Raw genomic sequence first — 25,696 nt, 5'->3', positions numbered from 1 at the left:
ATGATAGTCACATAGATATATCATTCTAACACCACACCCACCACCAGAGTAGCCAATTCCCTTCACTGATGTTCAAAAAGCCCCTCCATTCAAACTCTCCCCTGAACTGAACTCGGTTTTGTGGACCAACTTCATTGCATTTGACATTCTGTGCATTTGAAAATATGTTGCTCTTTTACTATGTATCCTAAAACCTACATATGAGAGAGTGTATAATACATCTGTACCTTTCCTTATGCCTAACTGTATTTAGCACAATTCCTTCTAGTTATATCCAGGTAATTATAAGTTGCATGATTTCAACCTTTCTTATAGCTGCATAATATTACATTGTATATATCTGCTAAAACTTTTTCACTCATTAATCTATTGTTTGACATTTTGTTTTTTATCCACATACTGGCTATTATACTGAGCACTGAAATGAATATAATTGTGTACGTACTCCCTTGAAGTAATAATTTTGCGTTTGGGGGTTATTTGCCAATGAATGGTATCTCTATGTCATGTGAAAGTTTCATTCTTACTTTCTGGAGAAATCTCCATATACTTTCCTCAGAGGTAAAGCCAGATGACATTTCCACCAATAGTTATTTCAAAGTTAATTAAAGACCTTGAGATTAGACCAGAATCCATAAAAAACAATGAATAAAACATAGGCAGAGCTTTTTAGGCAACAAACCTCAGAGGTGTCTTTAAGAACTGACCACAGAGGCAAAGAAAATTAAAACAATAAATAAATGTTTAAAAAGTTTATGATTAGTAAAAAAGAATCTCAAGTTAAAAAAAACCTTAATGGATGAAAAATGTCTATACAGAAACATATCCGATAAAGTACTAATACTCAAAATTAATAAAATACTCACAAATATCAATGACAATAAATCCAATATCCCCTCTCAAAAATGGGAGAGGAACACCTCCAAAGGTGATCTCAGATACCCTTTCCTAAAGAAGATGTACTGATAGCTAATAGGTAAATGACAAAGTGTTCATCATAACTTAGTAGTATGGAAGTACAAATCAAAACAATAATGGGATATTATCTTACATCAGTTAGAATGGTTTCTATCAAACTCTGGAAGATAACTAATGTTGACAGATGAGGTGAAAAAGCAATGTGATTCACAATGGAGGCCTCAATGTCATATTTTTGTCTGTAAGGGCATTAGTTTTGAATGGGAATTTATGTTATTTGAGAAACACCTTTTCCCCTTTTAATTCTGAATCCAGTAGTCTTACTTAAGAAGATGGTATCAACCACATCTTTACATGAACTAACAATAATCATACTGCCTTAAAATATAAAACAACTACTATCATTTTACGCTGCTCTTTTTTTTTTTTAGTCTGGATCTGCATCTGATTTGGTAAAATTTTATAAGTAGAAAATAGAATTAAAGTGGGGAGAAGAAATCAAAGACACAGATGGCACGTTGGGGGATCCCACTGACTCTGTTGGAGTGATATTTTAGTAGTTGTACAGTGATAGCAAACTACCTTTGAAGAAACAAGAAATTGTACATGAATAAACACAAATAGTCATGTAAACTAATGTTCTCAATAAAAAATGGAATCAAATTAAATTTAAAATAATTCAAAATAAAATGGAAAGCACATATTTCTAACAAATCTAGTTAGTTTTGGTGAAACACATTGATAAGACAACAAAAATTGAAAAAAATTAAATAATGATGAGTAAGATTTATCAGTGTTTTAGATGATTCTGACACAAAAATATATTCTAAAAAGACACAAGAAAGTTAACATAAATTCACTACCTAGAGCAATTTGTTTTTACTCAAATTAACATATGTTTTCAAAACATTTTCCTAAATCATAAATAGATTCTACCATAAAGAACATTTCAGCTTGAAATAAATTTCTTTTTTCTCTATTAAGGCAGTTGGCATATCAATTAAGATAACCCACACAAAAAAATTCTTAAATATCCTGACGGCAGCAATTCCAGTGTGACTGACAGTCTGGCTTTCCTCTGTCTGGGAAGGGCAATCTTGTCAACTGAGTGGGCAGCATCAGGAATAATAAAGGCAGCTGGAATGGACCTTGGAGATCAATAGATGTCACAGGCAGTCTGCCTGTCTGTGCTACCTGCAGTACCATCTTTGTCAGCTGTTCTTGCTTTTTACACATTTAGATGGAATATAACTTGAAATTTAGCCAAAAATATCTTTGAATAATGTTTTCAATTAAAAAATTGCTTCTGAGAATACAAAATTGTGAAGCCAAATGTCTTACATGAATAATATTTTGCATGTTTGATTACATTATTTTATCACAAGGGCTTTATATTGTATTAAGGCATTTATCATCCAACTTATTCAAGTTTCTCCTATTTTGTGAATATTCAATTCTTTGATTTGCCTCTTTTTCAAACTTTATATTTCTCTATTTATTATTTCTATATTTTTCCAGAAAAACACAAAGATTTTTGTTTCACTTGAGCTTGATTGTTTGATAATGTTTTCCAAAGAGGATCACATCACCTGTTGCAATTAGCGAGACTGTTGTCATATTCAGAAATAAAATGCATACAACCCCAAAGTAATCTAAACCTAGAAAATGTTATGGCCCTTATAAATTACATTTATAAAATATTTTTTAAATTTTTCTAAAATAAATCCATAAAGCTGTGATCATTTAAATTCTTAGTAAATGATTAGATTATCATAAAGGATATTTTCTCTATTTTTCTCTGCTCACTATTTCATAAACAGTTAATTCTTCATTTTTGTACTATATATTTATTGCCATCATTTTGAATGGATAACATCATGTTCTTTATTTTCAAAACTGTGTTCCTGCTTTATATATTTGAGGAAAACCTAGACAAAACATAGGCAAAGGTATTAATTATTTGACTAGCTGGCAAAATTCCCCCGTCCCATCCCCATTAAGGAGGACACAGGAAGCAAAAAGACAAGAAGAATTAAACTCATTATGCTGCTCACTATGATGCCGCAGTTAACAAAGTATATAAATGCATTAAGAAGTAAGTAGTGGGGGGTCTGGATGCAGAAAAATGCTTAATGGATTAATTTGAGTGCTATAAAAGTAAAGTGCAAAAGCTCTTGTGCATCCGTTGTTCAAACTTTTGGATGAATGCTGGGTGTAGGGCGTAGCTCCCAAGGTCAAAGCTCTTCTCCCTTACTGCCTGGCTAGTGGAGATTTCTTCAGGAGCAATTGCAGAGTGTGCCAAATTGTGTGATATTGGCTCCTCTCTTGGGACTAATTGAGAGCATCAAACTCATTCTCACTTGTGATTCAAATAAAAGACTCCAGGACCTGTCACTAGAGATTTTTCTGTCAGGGTGGAAAAAGAACAAAGTATCCCTATGGTATCAATGCTGCTATTTTCATACAGAACACCAGTTTTTACACTGGGAAAGATGACATTTCTTTAAATACTTCCTAATTACTTTAGTTTTATATATTACACTATCTAGTAGTCTGAAAACCCTGGAGTCCTACAATTACCATTAGGCTCATTCCTCTAGCTGGTTACATGTGCTAATGAAGGGGGAAAAACTAATTATATTCTATGAATGGCTGTTTATTAGTGAATCATCATTATCTTTTTACCCTTTAAAGGTGCTTTTCTGGTTATATCAGGCTATATACACATTTTTCTTTATTAAATGCTGGAAATAAACTTTAAAGACAAGGAAGAGACTAATACATTCTGTTCTATATTGCAACTTAAAACAACCTAAATATTTAAAAATTTCTTTATGTAATTCACAATGAGGAAAGAGATTTAAATAGTCCCATTTTCCTTGCGTTGCTTTACATCTAATAACAGTATTTACTGAACATTGCTCCCTGGTTACCTATTGTGTACTAAGCTACTAAACAAAAGGTTCAACTGCATTTTCAATGTAAATTTTAAGTACAGAACACAATAGAGTAAGTTTGCTACCATATGGAATGCATAGAAAATAGTTACTTGTTTGCTCTTTCAGGCCAAATAATTCTGGATGCTAGAAGCAGAAAAAATTGATTTATTTCACTATTCAATATCCCTTGAGTTGTATTTTTATATAATTTCCCACAGTTCATCAACACATCAATTGTCACTGAGTATTGAATCTGAAAACAAAAAGATTGACATTCTGCCCTCCAAAGCTAATTTGGCAACTGTCAATCCCAATTAGGTTTCTAAATGAGTTCCAGGGGTCATGTTAGGATGATGGTTTCCAGCGAAGCGACTGATGTTGCAAGGTTTTCACAGACTGAGAACACAGGAAGGCCAGGGTAAGCCATGCTGAATTGGATCTAATTCTCAAGTAAGTTCCACGACTATGTAAGAATCTGAGGCCACATTTAGTAGGAGATTATTCTATTGTAGACTGATTATTCCAAGGTTTCAAAGAAAGTACACTGCTTAGCTTTTTTTTTCCCCCCATGAGTTCAAAAATTTTTCATTTTAAAGTCATTGGCCCCAAAGGCAAACATTCTTGTACTTTTACGTGACTTTGTGAACAATAAGCCTATAAAAAGCATAGCTGTTTTTAGCATATCATCAAAATTGATATACTAGAATGATTTCTATAAATAGGCTTTGGAGACAAGACAGATGGCAATGCTTGGATCCATGTTGTTTTTATTTCTAGCAGTATAATATTATGAAATTTTAATCTCAATGTTTTTATATTTTTATACTTAACCTCTGTAAACTTTGCTTAGTGAGTCAGTTAATTCTTTAGTACTTCGAGAAAATTGCTTTATTACTAAAGAAAAGTAGGATGAAAAAATGCTTGGTTTTTCAGTTTCCAAAGAAACTCTCAAAAATTTAGAAATAAAAGATTTGAAAGCAAAACTTTTGATTTATGTGAACAATCGACGATCAACGGGAGGGCCTTTACCTTTTACCTTTTATGTGAGCAAGTTAAATTTTATTTAAAAAAAAAAAAGGTTGGGTGGGAAAATCGCACATAGCCTCAATGATGGATTTAAAGAAATCAAGTAAGACCAATAAAAGATCTTAACCTAGAAAAAAACAAAGCTGGAGGAATGGGAGCTGTGAAGCCAGGTATAACCTTGAAGTGAACAGCAGATTTGGGAAACTGTGGAAAGCAGCTGATTCAGCATTCTGAGGCTACAAGAGAGAACTTTGTAAACAACAGGGAGAGACTCAAAGGAAACTAAATCAACATCTGGAGACTATTCTGCCTTTAGGCTGGTTGTTCTTACTGATCTCTGGGAAAACCTTTTATCAGTATTTTGCAAGCTTGAAATCTGCAAATCATGTGACAGAAATAATACTGAATAATGCCCTAAGACTTAGGGAATATATATATATATATATATATATATATATATATATATATGTCCTCATGAGAATAACATGTTATAAACTTTTAAATATATATACATATATAGATATATACATATATTTAAACATACACATACATATATAAAATCACCCCAAATATATATAGACATTTGCATATGTATCACTGTATAACTGTCATCCCTTTGATCTGGTTGGTCTTCGAATTACTCAGGCAGGAACCAGTAACATCGCTATTCCTTCCAGCCCTGAGATTTTAGCAGCTTCTTTTTAGTTTGATGTTGTTGTTACATATGTGTATCTGCATATATTTATATATATATATATATAGTACTCAGAACATAGTCATTGCTCTATGCTAAGGGATACTCAGATAATACTCATTGCTCTATGCTAAGAGATAACCCCCTTAGCTTTTAAATTTAAAATCTTTTTATTAAAGTGATTCTCATATTAACAGAATATGGTTTAGTTTTGTGTTTTTATCCAAACTGACAACATATTTTGATTGTAGTTTGTTTGCCAGACCAAGAATTAAACTCAGTTTCTCACATGCACAGCAAGTGCTTTGTCCCTAAGTCACATTCCTGACCCTCAAAATATTTTAATTTGGATACCTATCTCACTTACAATGGATTAGTTACTGACGAACTTGGGATTAAGTATACAAAAAATCTTCTTGCTGGCTTTCTTTCTCTCATCTGGGTAAAAATCGTATTTCTATTTTCCCCTCAAACCTAGCTGTATTTTATTTTGGTTATTCTTCCAGAAAAATTAATTCTTGAAATATTATCACATGAAATATCATTTTATAATTTTCATGATGTTAGAAAGTTATAACACTTTGACTCCTTTCTATAAAGTGTGCTATTATTGTCACACATTTTCAGTTTTACAAAAATTGAAATACCATTATTATTAATCATCTTGAATTCATTACACATTTATCCTTTATATTATCTTTACTTTTTCTGAAATTTTATTCTCTTATTTAAACTTTTTCTTTTGTCTTAAGCCTAAAGAACTTGCTAGTATTTATATCTGTGCATGCTTCCTGGTAGTAGAGTTCCTTAAAATTCTTTTACTAAAAATCCTTTATCTTACTTTTTGTTATATGTATTTTTCAATGCATAAACATTAAACACTTCTGCTTTTAATAGAGGTCAAATGATTCCAAAGGCAGGAATGCATGCTTTCATGTGAGAATTCTGGTTTTGATCCCCAACACACGTGGTACTCTCTGCATCTCTGCCAGTGATCCCTGAGAACTGTGCAATGAGAAGTCTCTGAATTCCACTGAGGTCGCTCAAAAATATAAATTAATAATAGAACACTTTGTTTATTAATTTATTTTTTACTTTGGGCTAACACCTAGTGGTATCCAGGGCTTACTCCTGACTCAGTGCTATGAATCTCTCCTGTAGTGCTCAAGAGCAAACTTGGATCATCAGCACACAACTCAAATACCCAGCTGTTGTTCTAACTTTCTGGCTCTCTATTGTTTCCTACATTTATTGTTTCTTTTGGAAGCTTAATTGGTCAGTCTTTAAGACTCTTCCTCTGATGAAAATGGGTGCTTTATTTTCGGAGGCTATACAAAATTTCTTTTAGATTATGATTCTCAACAGGTCTCTTACCTATAGTTGGATATGGCTTAACTGGTACAAAACTACTTGAAATACAGAAGTCTTGCAATCTTAGGCTGATATTTTCAATAATTTTTCATAAATCATTTCATTAGAATTTCAGATATAGCTCCTGTTCCGTTTAATTTCTCCTCTCCTTCTGGGAATACAGTTATTTGACACTGAAACATTAGCCAAGACTTACATGTTTTTAACATTATTTTTTGTGATTTTACTATTTCCTATTTGTTTCTAACTTCTTTACGTACTTCAGTTTGTAATGACCCAACCTTCTAATCTTTCCATTATAAATAGTAGAGAAATTCTAAATTTAAACATTATAGTTTTAGTCTGACACTTTCATTTACTTATATACATATTAACACTCTGAAGGAAAATTTTTAATCTTTCAATATGTTATATTCATATGATTTTAATATACTATCTTTAAAACCCAATCAGATATTAATAATATCATAGTCATCTGTCTCAATTATTTTTTCACTTCCTGTAATAAAGTTCCCTATTTTAGCATATGTATGAATTTTAATTACCCGGTACCATGTGTATAAATAAACTATACAAGTCATAGGATATTAATATCTTTCCCCTGAGATGCTTTTCCTTTCACTTATATTTCAATTATACAGATAACGTGATCATCATTTTTGAATTAAGTTTGTACAGAATTAAACCTGGATGTTATCTCTGTTTAAGGGTAGCATACGTGTATTCTGTCCATAGCTCTCTCTCCACAGATTTTTCATCTCCAACTTGATCCTTGAACGTGGAAAAATTAGTAGCACTAAACCTTAACCCATGACCTTGAAAATCTACCCTATTTGCTTCTCTCTTAATTAATATTCTTCTATTGACAAAAAACATTACTGATAACGTAAATAGTTTAATAGCACATATTTTGTGTAGGGTATATGCTAATGATTTAATAAAATAAAGATATTTAGGAATAATCATCAATCACTTTTACTAGAGAAAAAGAAAACATTTACTGTGTTGAAATGTACCAATATTATACTGCATCAGTACTCTAGTTTGTGTTGCTTTCTGTGCTTTTTTTATGCGTATATGTAGGGATAGGGGTTCACACCTAGGGTTAACTCCTGGCTCTGCACTTAGTGACCTCTACTGGTAGTATTCAAGGGAACATGTGAAGTGCCAGCGGGTTTGTCTGCATAAAAGGCAAAAGGCTCTGGCCTTTCTTGTTACTATTTTTGGTGTGCCACACTCGTGGTGCTAAGGGGCTAATCCAAGTTCAGTGCACCAAGACCACTTCGTGGAGGTACTTGGTTGATGATGTGGTTCTGGGGGTCACCCTCTCCTGCATGCAAATAATGAGTTCAAGAACATTGAGCTATCTCTCTAGCCATATATGTAATGCTCACAAGGAGAATCATCTGTTTTAGTAAATATTATCAGTATTATTTTATATGACACAAAATACTATAGAAGTTATGTGCATTACGAACAATAGACATAAAAACAAAAATATAAAAATAATTTTTCATATTTATTTACAGATCTTCATGCATTGTTAATATCCAATGAACAAAAATATTTATGTATCTTTGCCCATGTACATCAGACCCAAACACATTGCTAAGGAGCAATTATAGTTTATTATCTAGAACCCTTCTCCAAGCTTTAATTTCCATTTTGCAGAGGCTGTCAATTTTTTCACTTATTTTTTTTTTTTTGGTATTTTCAGCCTTATATGGGATTTACCAAATGTCTAACAGAAAATTGATCTTTGTGTTCAACACATTCCTCTTACTTTATGCTGATTTATAGTCCCCCCACAAAGTCTTCTATTTAAGTCTGAATATTTAGCCTCTTGACCCACTCAGAATAATCAAATATCAATATTTTCAGAAAAACTATCATTGGGGAGTATTATCTCCCCAGAGAACCATTACTTCAGTACCAAGATCTCTACTCTTTTTAACTTGTGGAGGATCAAACTGTAGCACATGCATAATATAAATAATAATATACATTTTTATTTTCCCATATAAAGTTGACACATATATCTATGGATCCTGCGTTCTTTCCAAAAATTTTTATTTCCTCTTTCTTTCATTGTCAAAAATAAATTTTACCATCTTCTCTGCAAAGTGAATTTAGGAAGTTAAAATCTTCAGAGACCAATGATAAGTTCTTTTGGACATGTTAAATTTAAGGTGATGATGTAATTGACATGACACTGACTGAAAGCTGAAGATGTGGCTCTTAGCAAACATTAGCAGGTTGCTCATGACCTCAGCTATAAAACCAGAAATGAAGATATAAATCAGGTAGATACAGACATGGTAACAAGGTTTAATTATAACAGCGACCACCATTTTCAAGTGAGAGAATATAGAAGTTGTAAGCATTTGGAGCAATGCCCTATACTTTACTTATATTAAAAGGAAATAATAAATGTAAGCATAAAGAACTTAAGTAAGTTAAATGTACTAAAATGGAGAAAGTGACATTTCTATTAAATTATCATCAGTTGATTCATTTATAAATTTGAAGAAATTACATTTAATTATTGCAATATTTAGGGCATTTTATTCTTTATCATAAAATTAACTTGATTGAGAGTAAGAATTTTTCCAATTAGTAAAAGGTAACTATAATTTTTTGAGACTATACAAATTTTGCAGTAAGAGAAGCGAAGCAAAAGTGAATCTATCAGGATAGACATAGAATGACTGCACTCATTTGTGGAATATACAATAACATAATATGAAACTAACACCCGAGAACAGTAGAGATAAGGGCCAGGAAGGATGCTCCATGGTTGAAAGCCTGCCTCATGAGTTGGTAGAGAAGGCAGCTGGGGTGGAGAAGGGGTCACTAAGTCAATGATGATTGGAGGGATTGCTCAGGATGGGAGATGTGTGATAAAAGTAGATAAAGGACCAAATACGCTGGCCTCTCAGTATTGCAAACCATAATCCCCCAAAGTAGAGAGGTAAAGGTAAAAGGTAAAGGCCCTCCCGTTGATCGTCGATTTGCTCGAGCGGGCCCAGTAACGTCTCCATTGGAGACTTTGTTGTTACTGTGTCTGGCATATCGAATACTCTCGGTAGCTTGCCGGGCTCTCCAAGAGGGGCGGAGGAATCGAACTCGGGTCGGCCATGTTGGCCGCTTGTAAGGCGAACACCCTACCCGCTGTGCTATCGCTCCAGCCCCATAAGTAGAGAGAAAGAATGAAATTGTCAGCCACAGAGGCAGGGGGCAGCATGAGGTAGGGGTCGCAAGAGGGAGGGATATAGGAGACAGTAGTGGAGGAAAATGTGCACTGGTGGAGGGATGGGGTCTGATCATTGTATGACTGAAACTCTATAATGAAAGCTTTATAACTGTATCTCATAGTGATTCAATAAAAACACAATGGTTATATCAAAGATCTTGGTGTTTTTTAATATATTATTGGATCTATTAGTCTTAAATTATCAGAGGTATCACTTATGTATTACGAATTGTGTATATCTGTTTATATATTGAAGAATAGCATTAACAAAATGAAATGATTCTATCTGGTTTCTTAATAGTGTTACTTTTTCCCATATAAAATCATAAAAACATATTTTGATTATCTGAATTTATTTCATTGAGTACAAGTTTTCAAATATCAGGTACATTTTCAAATGAATAATTCATTTTTTATAGGTGGAATAAAACTGAGACTGTTGCACTAGTACATTATTCCACAAAGCTCTTGCTTTTGCTTTTAGGGATTTGTTCCCTATTGTCTATAGTGCGTGACAGGTTTTATCTTCTCGTTGTCTCATATTCTAAAGAGTTCAAGTTTATTCTCCAAGCATAAATGGGACACATTTTACATGATTTTTATATACATTTTTATGGATATTCATATCTAGTTCTGAGAAGCAATATCAAAAGTAATAATATGTGAATACTTTTAACAGTATTGTCAAAGTTGTATAAAAGACAAACATTCCTAAAGCATGCATATCACAAAGTATAATTAATAGCTTCTGGTCATGTTTACCTAGCTACATTTCTGATAATATGCCAAAGGCTGTGAGATTTGTACCCATATCCCTTCTCTCAAAGGGTTAAATAGAAATAATTTGCATTGTTTCAAATATGAAACAAATATGAATCCTTTGATTATTACCATATGCTTTGAAAGTTTATTGTTTCTTTATTAAAGATCAGTTTATCATTCACAAATGGTGTTATATGTATTATGAAAGTAATAGTTGAAATCCCAAAATAGCCATATAAAGAAAAGTGTTAGACTATATTTCAACCTAAAAAGACTCTGAACTATATACTGTATAAATAAGCCTAACTATAAATAAAGAACAATTTAATACCCCAATTCACACCAAATATAACAACCCCCCAAACCACTAATTTTCCCTTTATGTAGCTATTAAAATTATTTCATGAATATTACTTCCCAGTTCATTAAGTTAAGAGATAAATAATCACATTACATGTTTTCCTTTTAAATATTGTATTCTTTAAATTTAAAAATTACTAAAGGACATAGAGATCTCCTTTCAAAGTAATTAACTTAGCTGAGGAAAATTAGAGACAGCATTCTAAAATCTAAGAGGTACTTAAAATTTGCTTTCATGGCTTAAGATTTTACAAAAATAATTTTTGAACAGTAGTTACTATGGGGGCACCATTAATGTACATGTTTTATAGAGACAAATGATAGAGATAAATGACTTCCCCACTAAATGACTCCCTTGCTCTTTAGCCTCATTGGTCCCTCAATCTCAGGCAAAATTGCCCATTCATGTGGTCAAAGATTTGGGGTAAAGTGGCTTGGTAAGGATGGGGATAAGTTACAAAATAAATGCCTCATCATTCATAATCTAAGTATTATCAGCATTTTCTTCAGTCTATTTTTTGTTATCATATATCTGTACATTTTTAATCACCATTGACTCTTTCTGGCACATTATGATTTGAAGAATGTTAGGCAGTTGCAGAAACTGAAAAATTTAATGGTATAAATAGACCTTTCTCAAACACTTTGAGTAGGAAAAGGAATTCAGTACAAACAAGTATAAAATTTGCCTTGCTTTTCTTTAGATTATATGTTAAAAGGAAATTATTATTAAATTTTCATGCTCTCTGCAGAACCTAGGTTTGATTTGTAATAGGAAAAGCAAACACTAACTGCTTCATTTCCAAGGTATGCACATTGCCTGTCTGTGTACATCAGAAAAATTATTAGTTATTTGCAACTTTCCTAAACTATTATGTTTGAGAATGTCCCCACCACTTACGATTTAAATATTCATGCTCAAGACCATGAATGAGATCAAGCTTTATTTTATGCCTATAGTCACCACAGGGATGGTGCACACAGTTATAGTACATTTGTGCAGCCAGATTGACTCAAATCTCTCACATATTAAACTCTTTGATCTGTTAGCTCATATCAGTTAAACATTGTTTCTGAATTCCTCCCTTCTTTGAGTCAGCTCAAAGAATACTTAGAAATATCCACAAGCAGTTCTGCCTCAGCCCTGGGAATTTTCATCTCTTGAATCCCTGGAACCCACAACAAAGGACCATCGACTACTATGGTGCTAGCAAACCAGTCCCTGCCCCAGGCCTCCTTTGCGTCAATATAAACCCACCAGAAAACCTTGGCTGGTGCAATCTTCATTAGCACCTTGATAGGCTTGTGAGATCCACCCAGGAGAGCCATTTTTCAACATACCCCATATCAGCCTAATTCTCCTCTTGGATTCCGTTTCATCCTTTCCACAGCACTGTCCCCAGACCTTCCATTTTTTAACATGATTATATAAAACTGAAAATGTCATCAATTTATCCTACTATGGAATTTCTTTCAAGAATGTGGATAACGAAATAACAAAGATGTGTAAACTAAAGAATCCAAGCCATTGAGTAGTGTGTATTTATTTTTGTCACAAAGACAAATTAAATTTTAGAAGAAATCCTCTGTGTATCCTTCCTGGAATCACCTGAACCATTTATTTTTACTGGTCTTGGCATCTTTAGGGAAGCACTGTCTGGTGCCAAAATTGTGAAGGATGGTGCCCTACAAGAATCACAGCATGCCATTCACTAGGGCTGACTTTTCAGTAAGGTTTTAGTCCAAAACTTGATTGTAAAAGAAGTTCCTAACTGATTCTATCTCTGACAAAAATGTCACTTTCTTATTTTATCCTTCCCCATTTACGATTGAAAAAAGAAGGTGAGATTATTTATTCTTGATATAAAGTCGTGCATCACAGTTAAATAATATTCTTTAAATTGCTCATATTATTTTTTAATTTCCCATACACTAGCTTGTAAATGTTATATCAAAATCTGCTCTCCCCTCCCAACAGAATATATTGTCCAGCAAAAGTAATTCCTAGTGAATTTTCAAACTCTTTTAGCCTTTTAAAACAGGTTATTGTCTCTGGGTTTTAAAAATATTTTGTACAGTCTTTCTGCTCTAGTAAAGGATAAGAAAAGGAACACTTAAAATCTGTCTTTTTAAAGTTAACATGAAGAAGTGGTTTGCAACTCAAGTAACTCAAGCAAGATTTGCTCCTACTAAATGGCTTATTTCATTTGACATATTTGGTTTTAATTGCATTCTAACAATTAAAATTCTGGTTTTAGTGGTTTACAAACTGTATCACTTAAATAGGAAAGGCATTCACATTAGAAAGAAAACAGCAATGGAAACATTCACTCAATTATCACTTATTCACTCACACAAAAGCAGTATAAAACAACTTAAACTATATGGAAAAATGAATTATTTGTATTTTTCTACCGTCTAAATAAAATTCTAATTGTATTCATTTATGTAACAAATCATATCCCCTCTAGTAAGAATTTTATTCAATTTATTTATTTAGTTATTTTAGCTTTGTGGGTTACACCCAGCAATGCTCTGGGGTTACTCCTGGCTTTAAACTCAGGAATTACTCCTGACGGTGCTTGGGGAACCATATGGGATGCCAGGAATCGAACCCAGGTTGGTCGCATAGAAGGCAAATGCTCTACACACTGTACTATCACTCAGGCCCAAATTTTATTGAATTTGAACCCTTAAATTATTTGAACTATGGCATAGGATTTAGTTTCAATAAGAATAATCCTTTGCAAAATAATAGACAAACTAATTTGATTTTATAAATCTTCAAGATTTTGTCTCCAAAAACACACATAAGCTACTTCAGCAATCTCCATCTGTCAATCTCTTGTTTTCAGTGATGAGCAAACCATACAAGTAAATTTTCCACTGTTGAACAACATTGCTGTCTCCTCATTAGTCAATTTTTAAAAATGAAAATAGTGACCTTATATTAATACTTCACACTACTTACCCTTAAAAAAATAAAACTTCATTTTCTGACAAACTTAGCATATATTTGAGGATAAAATTGCAGTGCTATAAATGAGGACGCCTTTCAATTTACCTTCATATGAGGAGCATCTAAATGACAACAGGCTCAATCTTACTTAGGAAGAGTCTTGTTAATACATTACTGATGACTCAGGCAAATCAGATGTAAATTACCTTTGAGAGGTCCCCAGCCTCCAAATAGAAGCAGATAACAAACACATTCCATGTAACCCAGAGGACTAGCCAGACAGCATACTGTAAAGAAGCAAAAACAAAACAAAATAAAGCAAAAACTATAATTAATTTTGCAACATTTAATAAGATTTCAACAGAATATGTATTTTTGAAACTCCAATCTTAAAGTAAATCGAATATAACAGACATTGCTTCTCCTAAAAACCAAAGAGATTTGATACTCTCTCTGTTATATTATCTCATATCTATGGAATCATAGCATTGTATCTCAAACCTACTTAAGAATGAAGTTTTAGTTCTTAGACAGAAGAATAGTTATTCAGATTTCTATTTTAAGAGGAATGACTGTGGTTTCTAGACATCTAGATAAAATGGATACTCCATCAGATATATCAAATAGAGCCCATCAAAAATAATTCCTATCTCTTTTTTAGTAAAATTAACCCCATGTCTGATAATATATAACCTTTCTCCAATGTAATTAGAATCGTCTTCCAATCAACCCTCATGTTCCTCTCTGTCCCATCTAATCAGCTTTCTATTTCCCAAGGCACATTCTTATTTTATCCTCTCACAATCTTCCATTACAGTGACCATCTAGTTATTATCTTTAATTTTATTCTGTTGCCTATTTAGTGTGTCTTCTTCACTGATGATGGATTTTTTTTATATAAAGTCATAGTTCTGATTCTTTACTCCACTAGAATCTATTTAGCATTTAGAAAGTAACATGCTAGAGAAATACTGAGGATACAAAGGGCAATGATAAATTCTCCCTGAATTCAGGTCAAATGAGGGAGACAGATAAGAAAGATAATTAGTGACACACAAAAGAATCTCAGAACCGAGCAGCTCACTGCAGAGATGCCTCTGGACTTTGCACTGGGTCGATTTCACCAGGCTACACCAGATTGGAGCAGGTTCTGTCCCTCTGCCTGGCCCCTAGGAAATCCGGCAGCAACCATCTTCCAGAACCCAACTAGAAGCCCAGGTACATGGCAGCAGTAGTGGCAAATGCCAGGTCTCAGGATGAGAGACGGGCTCGCCCTTCTCATCCCTCTGTCTCATGGGAACTTGAGATGATGCCCACAAATTGTTTCCAGCTACTACTTAAGCTCCTTAGTGGCTGTGATCCAATGACACACAAAAGCATCTCGGAACTGAGCAGCTCACTGCAGAGATCTCTCCAGGTTCTAATTATCTAAAATTTTAGAATTCCAGGACATCGTATGCTATTCATAACAAGCAACACAAAATAAATTGTCTAGCATTGCCTTTTCGGCAGGTTTGAGTGGCAGCAGGAAAATTCCGAATAATAATGGCGGGACTGGTGTTGAAATATTGAATGTAATCAAAGTAGGGAGAGAGAGTATTATGGAATTGTCTGCCACACAGGCAGGTGAAGGGTTTTGATGGAGGGGTATTACTGGGGATTTTGGTGGTAGAAAATGTACACTGGTGAAGGGATGGGTATCTGATCATTGTATGGCCAAGACTCAAACATGATAGCTTTGTAACTGTATCTAGCAGTGATTCAGTAAAAAGAAAAAAAAGAAAGAAAGATAATTAGAGAAGAGGAATGAAAGGTTATATAGTCTGAGTACAAGAAAGAAGGAAGAATTATGTAACCTAACCAGAGAAAGAGCAGCACCTCAAAACTTAGCTAAAGAGATGAAGTTTCTGCCATAATAAATAAAGCAAACTGGCCTAGGCATTTTACCAATGTACATAGGGGTAGGAGGGTAAGAATAGGGGTGATATAAGCAAGAAAAAATGAAGATATGAAATTTTTTATGGAATCTATAATAAATAAAGGAAAGAAAGAAAACTACTTACTGTCATTTGATAAGATTTATATTTTACTTTTGGAAATACAATGAACTTCTAAGTCTGACTTCAAGGTAGTCTGGCAAACATTAAAACACTTCCAAGATCTCCATTGTGACACTTGTTACTGTGTTTGGCGTATCGAATATGTCACGGGTAGCTTGCCAGGCTTTTCCGCGTGGGTGAGATATTCTCGGTAGCTTGCCAGGCTCTTCGAGAGAGCCGGAGGAAACTAACCTGGATCAGCTGGATAGGCCATGTGCAAGGCAAATGCCCTACCCGCTGTGCTATTGCTCCAGCCCTATGAAATATATATATATGTATATATTTCACATATATATTTCATATATATATATATCCTGTCTTATTTATAATGGAGAGCTAAATAACCATATTTAGAATTAAAAATCAAAAATTCCAGGTAAGTAAATATTTGGCAAAAGCCAAAGAAACAAACTGTATAGCAAATATTAAATGTTTTGAGAATTTGTAAGGACACAATTGAATGAGTATTAAAAAAAACAATCCAAGACTGGAGTACACAGGCTGCTTGCCTTGCATGTGATTTACCTGCATCCAATCCACAGCGCCCTAGAAGGTCCACCAAGACCTGCAGGATTGATCTCTTACAGCAGAGTCAGGAGTAAGCCCTGAATATAGCATGATGTGATGCATAAAATCAAAATAAAAATTATGGCTTTTTCTCAAATGAAAGTATCTTTTAAATTTATTGAAAGGTGACATGCCTGCATTTATCACAATGTATGGGATTGTCATTACTTCAATATTGCATATAAAATGTACAATAAAATTTTGGAATGTCCAAATTTTTCTTTAAAATTTTCATCTTTAATCTAGACAATTCATTCTTTTAGTGATTTACATTTCTGTGCATGTTTAAATATATAGCTAATTCATCTGGTTAGAAGTTCAGTAGTAAAACAATATTTAGTTACCCAATTAGTAATTTCATAAAATTACATAAAATAAGAGGTCACATACAAAAAAAATTGCATACGTAGGTTAATAAATTAGGAATTAACCTATGGCTGCTACTCCCTATATGCCTGTTTCATTCAAGGCACACATGTTCCACTGAACTTTAGATTCATCAAATGTAAAACTATCAAAGTAATTATCACAATGCACACGGTTTATAGAAGATGGATTGACATTATGTCTGAAGGTCATCAATGTTTGAGATCTTACTACATGTTTTCATTTTATTATGATCATTATGTTATTATCACATCTAGTTTAAATAATATAGCAACAAGTCTAATTTTTATGTCCTTAGGATATTGAATATACTTTCACATTAATTTATGCAAAAGTCTTCATTTAATGAACTCATAATCCAGACATATTTGCTTAAGGTAACATATTTTACCTTCTTTATGATCTTTCCTTTTTTAATTCATTCGTATCAATATTGAGAGATAGATGGCATTTTATAAAGCACACTTTTCTTCATTTGGTTTTATGAATAAAGGAATTCACGTACTTGGGAAATAGCCCAAAATTCTAGAGAGGAAGCTTAGCAAGAAAAATACTGCAGAATTGATCTATAGCCCAACATACAGTTTCTCACTCTCTTTCCTCTCCCGCTTTCAGCATCCCAGTACCACTCTGGAGTTGCAGCTAGGGCACCAAGACTTTTAAACCAAAAGTGCCAGGAGCAGGCCTCAGGAACCTGAGCATCACTGGGGAGGCCCACATAAATATATAAAATATTAGTTCAGATTTATTACATAATTATGAGGTATTTCTTATACTCGCCAAACACTTTATTATTTTTTTTGCTTGTTAGGGGGACCATACGTGGTGCATGTAGTCAAAATGTGTTATATCCCAGCAACCCATCTGGTCCTGAGCATTGTCAGGAGTGACACGTGAGTTCAGAATCAGGACTAAGCCCTGAGCACTGCTAGGTATGGCCTACAAACCTAAAATAAATAAATAAATAATATCCCATGGGCTGCATGCAACACAAGTGCCTGACCTGCTGTATTTTCTCTTACCAGAACAAACATGGGTTTACAGGGTTTCCGGGTTTATACAACTGATTTCATCAGCAAACTGGTCAAAATTGTGCTCGGATTGAACCAGAGTTGGCCCCCATGGAACTCAGCACCTTAATAACTCTTCTATAGAATATATTAGTGTAGTTTGTTCTCCATTTTTATTCCCTTTACTCCCATAATTCAGAATATGTCAAGAAGTAGTAAAAATTATTCTTTCTATATACTTTCATTTTCTTATATTCGTTAGTTGTTTATTTCTTTACAAATGAATAATTGTATATTTCTTTATAAAGAGTTAATTCATTAAAAATTTACAAACAGTATCATCACATTTAGTAAGCAGTACCTTTAAGAAACATGGTAAGCCACACCCATGAATTTCAACCTATGATGGATTTTTGTCAATAAATTTTATGATTTACACAGCTCTTAAAATTACTATTAGATAAGAGTGAAATATCCCTACTAACTTCTTTCTAGCTGCTACATCCAGCTGACATAATATAAATGACAATTTTGCAGTTGCAACACAATTGAAAATGGCATTCTGCCCAGGAGATAAAACTTCAACAAGATCACAAAGTATCACATTTGCCAGTCATCACATAACTTAAAGTTTTATGCTTATAAAACTAAATTTTTCTTTAGCTACATATTGGTTGAAATATTTTATATATTCTTTTTCAGTTAAAACTGTGAGATATTATTTCTGTTAAAAGAGAGTCCCATTATATGAAGATATCTACTAATACACAGTTTATTTCTACAACCTTCAGTGGATTTTTTTTAAAATTGGGGTTGCAGGAGCTATATTTTGTTGATTTGTTTTGGGCCATACCCAATGACCCTCAGGGTTTACTCTTCCCTACTCAGGAATTATGCCCAGCAGTGCTCAGGGGTCATCTGGGATACAAGTTTCAATATCCCATGGGCTGCATGCAACACAAGTGCCTGACCTGCTGTATTTTCTCTTACCAGAGCAAACATGGGTTTACAGGGTTTCCGGGTTTATACAACTGATTTCATCAGCAAACTGGTCAAAATTGTCAGCTGGAAAGGTGATTGCTTTATTTATGTTTTCCCTATTATCTTTGTGGTTGTGTATGATAAAAAATAGTTAAAATGGGGCTAAGTGGTAGAACATAGGGTAGAAATTTTGCCTTGAATGTGTCAGAGCAAGCACCATCGATGGTCACTTGAGGGCCATCAGGAGTGAACCCTGAGCTCCTAAGCACTGCTGGATGTAGCCCTAAAACTGAAAACTGACTTATGGAGTATTCTACATCATTTAAATGTAAAAGTTCAAAATGACACAATGTCAACATAAAGAGTGAGAATTTTAATAGAATTTAAATTTAATAGAATTTTAATTTTAATAGAAAATAATAAATTATACCTCCCAACACTGCTGATGTGTTTCTATCTCTCTCCTACAATAAACATAACCAAGTTCAAGTCAGTATTTTTATTTTTATTATTTTTATTTTTGGGTTACACTGGCAATGCACAGGGTTTACTCCTGGTTCTGTACTCAGGAATTAGACAGTGCTCAGGGGACCATATGGGATCCTGGGAATCGAATCCAGGTCGGCCGCGTGCAAGGCAAATGCCCTACCTGTCCAGCCCCCTGTATTTTTAAATTACAAAGAATACTTAACATATCCTTTATTTGTATTTTAGCACCTATTGTTTTCAGATTTCCATGTTCATACATTCACTGATAAAATACTTCCATTTTGTATTAGAATTGCTATAATTTATAAATCGTCTAGAGTGAAACTAGAATTTTTGGAGCACTGTATTTAAAAAATAAAATCTTCTCTGGGAAGGTCAGTCAAGAGCACTGGAGTCTATGTTTTATAGTGGGAGCCCTGGATTTAAGCCCCAACTCCATTTGGTCACCACAAGCACCTAGGGACTAGGAAGGTCCCTGAGAACCCTGCAGTTTACTTAGCCCCAGCAGAGCTGGTTGTGGATGAAATAAAACAAAATGAATCTGAGAAATCTTGGGTGAGGTGGTTATTTATTTATTTATTTTAGGTTTGTAGGCCATACCTAGCAGTGCTCAGGGCTTAGTCCTGATTCTGAACTCACGTATCACTCCTGACAATGCTCAGGACCAGATGGGTTGCTGGGATATAACACATTTTGACTACATGCAAGGCAAGAACCTTGCCCACTGTACTATCTCTCCAGTCCATGGTGGTTGTTCATCCTCTGGAGAGGGTAAACGCTCCTTGAACCATCCTTTGGCGATGTTAAACTCTACTTAAACAGTGTATTTATTGTTAGAGAATATTACATTTTTCAAAGAAAATGCCTCTATATCTGTTTAGACACTTGTGGATATGAGATTTTTTATAAAATGTTACTAAATTTAATTAAAGACATTAGTTTTTGGCATGTTACTATAACAGATGTTGCTATAGAGTCATATAGTCCTTTAAAATGATTAATGTTTATTACTGAGGTGCAATTGGTCCAGTCTTTATGGATTTAAAGTCTTTGCAACACAAGAAAATGGTGATGACAATAAAAAAATATCCCACACGCTGGGAGAAATATTTGCATACCATTCATCTGACAATGGGTTAATATATATGATAAATAAAGCTTAACAAGAAAAAAGTAAAACTTAGCAAGAAAAAACATCAACTCATACCAGAAAAAAAATAGGGAGAAGAGATGAACTTCTTCAAAAACAACATACTGATAACCATAAATATATGAAAAACTAGTCTACATCACTGATCATCAAGGGAATAAATTAAAAACAATGATATTTTACCTTACACTTGTAAGACTGGGACTCAAAGCAATAAAAGCTACCAGTGTTAGCATAAATGTGGGGGAAATGAACCCTTATTCTCTGCTGTTGGAAATGTCAAATGATTCAACCTTTCTTTGAAGACAATACGAACACTTCTCAAAAATTTTAGAATTGAGCTTCCATTAAAACCTAGCAATTCTACTTTTTGGAATCTACCCCAGCACCTAAAAACTATATTCAGAAAAGATATTTGCACTTTTATATTCACTGCAGTAGTATTTACAATATCTGAAGTCTGAAAACAATTTGCATCAAACAACAAATAACTGGAATAAGAAACTTTGGTATATATACACAATGAAATACTATTTGGCTATACGCAAAATAGAAATTATAATTTGCTTTTATGTGGATGAAACTGCAGGTAATGCAGAGAGATGTCAAAAAGAAGGAAAGGGACAGATACAGAAGGATATATTTCCTAAGTGGGATTGCAAATAGACATATTGTAAAGGAGTAACAGTCAAAGGCAACAGAGCCTGAGAAATGGCATATAGAACTGAGTTTACCATTGTAGAGATTTTGCAGGAGTAGGGGACACAGAGGTTGGGTCCTAAGGAGGTGTCCTGAGACAATGGTGGAAGAAAATTGACACCTTGGTGTATGATGTGGTGTTGGAATGTTACACACATGAAATCCTATCATTGACAGCACTGTAAATCATAGTGACTAAAATAAAATGAAACAAACAAAAATAATGTATAATTATTATTAAGATGCAGTTGGTGCACCTACAGGGATTGTTTTTTTAGGTTTTGTGAGCCACATTAGGTGGTGCTGAGTGGTTATACCTGGTTTTCAGCTCCCAGGCTGATTTTGCGATGCTTGAGAAACCATGTGTCATTAAGCATGGAATTCGGGCCTCTGGCATGCAAAGCATGAGATCCATCGAGTTCTCTCTCAAACCACATAGGGATGTTTCTAACTATGATTGTTTTTACGAGGAAGCAATAACACTCATCAATTCACCAATGTTCAATATTACCTGGCTTTAACTTACTTAAAAAAGTCTGGATTACTTTACAACATCGCTGTCAATTTAGTGATGCACTTTGAGTTAATGAGGTAATTCCTTACTGGTTAAGTTTTTTACTGTACTTTTTCTGTCGTGTTATTTTAATAAATGTCCAGATATTTAGAGTTTTAAAAAGTGTTTAGTTAGGGGGCTGGAGCAATAGCACAGCGGTTAGGGCATTTGCGTAGCACGTGGGTGACCAGGTTCGATTCCCAGCATCCCATATGGTCACCCGAGCACCTCCAAGAGTAATTCCTGAGTGCATAAACCTGGAATTATCTCTTTGCATCACCGGGTGTAACCCTCCCAAAAAAAAGCAAAAAAAAAAAAGTGTTTACATAGGTAAGGTAAGGTAAAGGCCCTCCCATTGATCGTCGATTTGCTTGAGCGGGCCCAGTAACGTCTCCATTGGAGACTTTGTTGTTACTGTGTCTGGCATATCGAATACTCTCGGTAGCTTGCCAGGCTCTCTGAGAGGGGCAGAGGAATTGAACTCGGGTCGGCCATGTTGGCCGCTTGTAAGGCGAACACCCTACCCGCTGTGCTATCGCTCCAGCCCACCATACTGAAAATCTTTTACTCAGTAAACCATCTCCAAGATAAGTAATGAATGTTAGAATATCACATAACTTTATTGTAACAAATGTATAAAATGCTTATTAAATGTTAAGCAAATCTAAATAAAAACAACATTCTTATAGGTATTCTTTTCTTTTCTTTTTGAAACAAAATGTGCAAAAATGATATTTTGATCTAAAAAACAATGATACTCTCACTATAAAGATAATTGTATATCACTAATTTTGCTTTTAATTTATGGTTATTATTTCATATTAATTTGTACATAGCACTATAGCCCTATTTTCCCCATGCCACATTCAATTAATTTATATTGGAACAATCCAAATGAAACATGCTAATAAAATTTAAATGATACCACTCTTTCTGGGGCCCAGAGGACCAGGGATCAAACCCAAGTTGGGTTTGCTTCTTGCAAGGTATCAACTCTATCAGCTTATATCTCTAGGTCCTTATATATTATTTATAAAGCTGAAATCTGGGGCCAGGGATCTGATACAGTGGTAGAGCAAACATCAAGTGTAAGGCTGTGAGTTCGTTCAATCCCTGGTACCAGTAGTTGTTTCCATTGGAACCACAACAATAACGTGGTAAAGTTTAAGAACATTGTAGTAGGGTTTTAAGATGTAGATGTGAATAGGTATATCTCAACGTGATAATTGATAAATAAAAAATGATCATCAGGCTAACAAAAGTGAAACTTTTTTTATAGTCATATACTTTATAGCTTGAAGTTATAAGTGAAATAAAAAGTCAGTACTTATATTTTGTCACTCAATAAGTGATTTATAAGTAACAATATATCAAGTTCTCTGGTTTTTAAAATGAATTAAAGTAATTCTATTAAGTGTGATGTTCTCCTGTTGAAGTGTCTTAGACTAGCTCAGTAACATTGAAGAAGTGAAAATGTCTATATAATTCTTGTGTTCCAGTTATTTGAAGATCACATTAAACATGAAATAATGTTTCAAACTCACAACTTAAAATGCAATTTTAACAGAAGAGAGATATTAGAAGACACTGAATTTTAAGAGTGTAGTGATATGAGCACAAATCAAGGAATCTTACAGCTACAAAATGCTGAAAGGGTAAGATTGAGATTTTTCTCCTATCACTCTGGAAATAATGTGAGAAATATTTTTGCTCAGTTATACTGATTTCAGAACGCCAGAAAATGAATTTCTCGTTTTATGTCACCAAGTTGGTGATAATGTTACAACAGTTACATGAAACCAATGCACCTAGCTAAGCCCCTTGTCTCCTTCAAAAGCTCTCAGTCAATGAAAGGTAATCCTGGAGAGTATAATATTGTCTAAATAGTTGTAGACAACTGTAATTACCTTCAAACTTGACATTCAATACCTGTGGGTAATTATTTCACTGCTTCATAATCAGTTCATTGCTAGTCTTTGAATGTCACAAGTCAAAAGTGCATTTTATTATTTGCTTTATGTAATTGCTGTTTACATATATGGTGGGAAATGAAGTACTCTTGTTTTATGAGAATCAACAAGTTATTAGTGTTCTAATATCCTAACACTATGATGTTTTCTTATTGTTTTCAGAAGTTATCAAATAATGTTGCATAGGCTTTAAAATCAATAAACTCAGTCTTACATATTTCCAGACTTTTGAAAATTGTCAAAATATTTGATTAGAAAAAAACATATTTTAAGCATCTATTCTATCACAAGTAGCTTTGGAGATAAATGCAAGGTAAAATAGTTAATAAAATCTATCAATATAATGGCCCAATAATTTTTATTGGAGAGGGCACTGGATATTATTTAAATATTAAACATTTAGGAAATAAGTAGCAATCCCAATTTTATATTCATGATACCTACCTTAAACATTTGATGATATGTTAAATTATATGTTATTAAGTACAGTTAAGTTTATTTTAAAAATATTTAAAGTTTAGGTCGTTATAATACTGTTTAAGTTTATGATTTGATATACACGATTACTCACCTCACACTACTAAAGTGCCCACAGCTGCCATCATTTCCCCTGTCACCTGTAACTAGTTAAGGGTGGGATGGGGGGTATGGGGAGTGGGAGGGATACTGGGATCCGTGGTGGTGGGAAATGGGCACTGGTGGAGGGATGGGTATTTGATCATTGTATAATTGAAACCCAAGCACAAAAAATTTTAAGTCTGCGACTGTACCTCATGATGTCTCACTAATAAAAAAAAATTCCCCACTCCTATGCTTTGTTATTTGTCAGTGGATTCTGTATTCCAATGTGAGGTATCTATCATTGTTCATGACAAATTCATATAAATTATCTTTATCTTTTCCTCTCTACATTACACACATATGAGTGAAATCATTTGAGATTTATCCTTCTGATTAATTTTGCTTAACGTGATTTCCCCCAGTTCCAACCACATTGTGGCAAATTACATGGTTTCATCTTTTTTATAGCTGTATAGTATTCTATTTATACACCAGTTGATTATCCATTCATTCATTGTTGAACATTTAGATTGTTTCTATATTCTAGCTATTGAACTGAATGCTTCAATAGGCATATGTGTGTGTATATCTTCTTGAGTTAAGACTTTTGTTTTTTGGTGTTAAATAGCAAGAAGGGGAACCACTGGATCACTTGGGAGTTCTAGTCTTACTTTTTTGAGGAATCTCCATACTGCTTTCCATAGACGTTGAATCAAGCAACACCTCATCAACTGTGAATGTGTCTCTCAGTACATTACTTCCAACACTGGTTGTTCCTAGTTTTTTTTAATATGTCTCACTCTTTTTTACTATGTGTTATTCTGACTAGTGTGAGATGATAACTCATTGTTTTAATTTGCATTTCTCTGATAATAAGTAATGATATCCACTTTATCCTATCCTACTAGTCATCCATATGTCTTTACTGAGGAAATGTTGGTATATCTC

General features: G+C 33.7%; 1 protein-coding gene across 2 annotated transcripts in view; it reads right to left on the bottom strand.

The window, feature by feature from the left end:
* Positions 1-25,696, bottom strand: part of NKAIN2 (sodium/potassium transporting ATPase interacting 2) — an 838,713-nt gene that overhangs the window by 239,052 nt on the left and 573,965 nt on the right. For both annotated transcript variants that reach the window (XM_056125230.1, XM_056125231.1), the window contains exon 3: positions 14,489-14,569. In XM_056125230.1, coding sequence (XP_055981205.1) covers positions 14,489-14,569 — 81 coding nt within the window. The remainder of the gene's footprint in view (positions 1-14,488; positions 14,570-25,696) is intronic.

This window comes from Sorex fumeus, unplaced genomic scaffold (assembly GCF_029834395.1).
Source record: "Sorex fumeus unplaced genomic scaffold, SorFum_2.1 ptg000054l, whole genome shotgun sequence".
Classification (NCBI taxonomy): domain Eukaryota; kingdom Metazoa; phylum Chordata; class Mammalia; order Eulipotyphla; family Soricidae; genus Sorex; species Sorex fumeus.
This window is presented reverse-complemented; position numbering and strand designations above follow the sequence as displayed.